The 2316-nt window shown below is 34.2% G+C and overlaps 1 protein-coding gene across 1 annotated transcript in view; it reads right to left on the reverse strand.

The window, feature by feature from the left end:
• Positions 1–1410: 1410 nt before the first annotated feature.
• The window catches only part of LOC18034513 (nucleolar protein 10), a 10840-nt gene continuing 9934 nt past the window's right edge, over positions 1411–2316 (reverse strand). The window contains exon 18 of the mRNA XM_006423703.2: positions 1411–1757. Coding sequence (XP_006423766.2) covers positions 1411–1757 — 347 coding nt within the window. The remainder of the gene's footprint in view (positions 1758–2316) is intronic.

A 2316-nucleotide genomic window follows, 5' to 3' on the forward strand; every position in this document is an offset into this window, starting at 1 on the left:
TCTTAATACTAAATAGGTTCTTTGCCCTACTAGATAAAATTTTTGGCGCTGCCACTGCTATCAAATTCTGTGAACTGCAGAATTTACATGACAAATCCAAAATACTACAAATCACATCACATGGAAAAAGTTAGATATTCGTGACAAAAATTAAGAATAATTATAATAAGGTGAAATAATGACGTTGACAATGATGGAAAAAGAAGTAGCAAAATTGCAAAGGACAAAATCAAGGCAAGGGACTTTGAAAACCAAAAATGGCAAAAGTATGATCCTAGTGTGCATGAGAAAAAGCTTAGGGCAAGGTGCATCATGAACATAATCTCAGAGTACCTATAAGAAGATGATTGATTTATATTACTATAAATGTAAATAATGGTTGTGTTGTGTCCCTTTTACTTAAATTTTTATCTTAAAATCATCATTTAATTTTTCATTCATTGGCCTTATTCAATATAATGATATAAAATTTAAAGTTAAAAAACAATATTTAAGTCTTCAATTCATCTACCATTGAATTGGTTGAATCCAATGGGTGAAAATTTAAGATTTTTAATCAAAATCTTAAGTTAATTGAACCTCAATCCATTTAACATTTCATGGGCACTTCACAAGTTCTAACACTCCACAATATTAGGATTCATATGTTACTAAGTTTTAACACTATATACTTGACATTTTTTGTCCGATATTATTAGGTACATATACATATATTGGACTATGATATCTGATCTAAGTTTTTATAGTGATTGATAGTGATCATACTTCGTTAAGATTGGTGGTAAACAGATATTGTCCCAATCCTTTGATATTTTTATTTGCACATTTGGTTTTGGGTTTTCTACTAAAGGATGCGGTGTGGTCACTGGCCAGGCATCATTCAGAATGGTGACCAACAAACTGGAGGTGCTGTGCAACATTATACACGTGGCCAGATGTAGGAGAAAAGAAGAACCCCAAAAAATAAAATAAAATAAATAAACAAATAATAAATAAAAAGTAAAACAAAAAAAGTAATTAAAGGAGACGACAAAGTCTAGGTTATTGAGCTATGTGATCAGCAGCTGCAGGTGGCATAAGATTATAAAACTAATTAACCAAAAGGATTCGTACACACAAATGCATTTGCCTTGTTTACGGTTAATAACTAAGCACATTTAACCAACCACAACTACCTTTGAAATTTTTCTAATGCAGAATGGATGAGATGGTGAGCTAACAAAAGATTAGAAGCCAAAAAGGGTTTGCAAATTTTTCCCAACTACGCACGGTGCTTATATCACCTACCTGAAATTTGACCAAGTGGTAGCATATATATGTTTCTGGCTATAAATACCCAACACTAAGTCTTCGGTTTAACCACTCAAATCTCAAGAGAAACGACTCATAATTTCAAGCTTGAAACACCTCTCAACACAATCCAAGAATGGCCTCTAGCAATTGTTTCATATTAGCTTTCTTTGTGGCTCTGGCATTTGCTTCCATCAATGAGGGGCTAGCAGCTCGTAACCTATTGCAATTGCCAACATTGCCACCTCTGCCTTCAGTACCAGGGATGCCACAGCAGCCAACGTTGCCAACATTGCCAAAGCCAACATTGCCACCACTGCCAAAGCCAACGTTGCCACCACTGCCAAACCCTACTACAATTCCAACTAGCCCAAAAATTCCGACTCTGCCCCCATTTCCAAGCATTCCCTCAATTCCTAATATACCAAGTACAATTCCTTCCATCCCTTTCTTCTCTCCACCTCCTTCTACAAAGAGCCCTTGAATTTGTCACTTGGGACTTCATTATTTAGTTCTAATTATTTGTATTTACTCGAGTATTTGTTATGTTTTTTATCTGTCTATGTTCGAAGCAGTATTGATGTTCATTTCTCGTCATCTTTGTTTGTACATGGATTAGCAATCCAGATTCTATTGATTGTACTATATATTATTACTGAATAAGAATTGGTTTCCATATTAGAATTAATATTGAACTAGGTTGTACTGGATTTTTGTTAATTTTCTATACAATAGTGTACGGTTAAATAGCTCCGCTTAAAATGGTTGTCCGTAATCAAAAACCGACTTGCACTAGAACCTTTCTACACGGAGATTTGGAGAAGTCCAAAAACGTTTCTTTTGAAAAAAAAAATAAAATCTACAATTAGGAATGAACTAGGAAAATTTACAAATGGCTTATTGTAGTCTCTTTAGTGCTCTTGAAGTGAAATTTCTCGTCCGCAGCACAAATAAAGATTACAAAATTTTAAGAGCTTCAAGAGGGAGTATTCTTGCAATACTACAGCACTAGTCTTCTAGTGCTGA

This window comes from Citrus clementina, unplaced genomic scaffold, assembly GCF_000493195.1.
Source record: "Citrus clementina cultivar Clemenules unplaced genomic scaffold, Citrus_clementina_v1.0 scaffold_8, whole genome shotgun sequence".
NCBI lineage: Eukaryota > Viridiplantae > Streptophyta > Magnoliopsida > Sapindales > Rutaceae > Citrus > Citrus x clementina.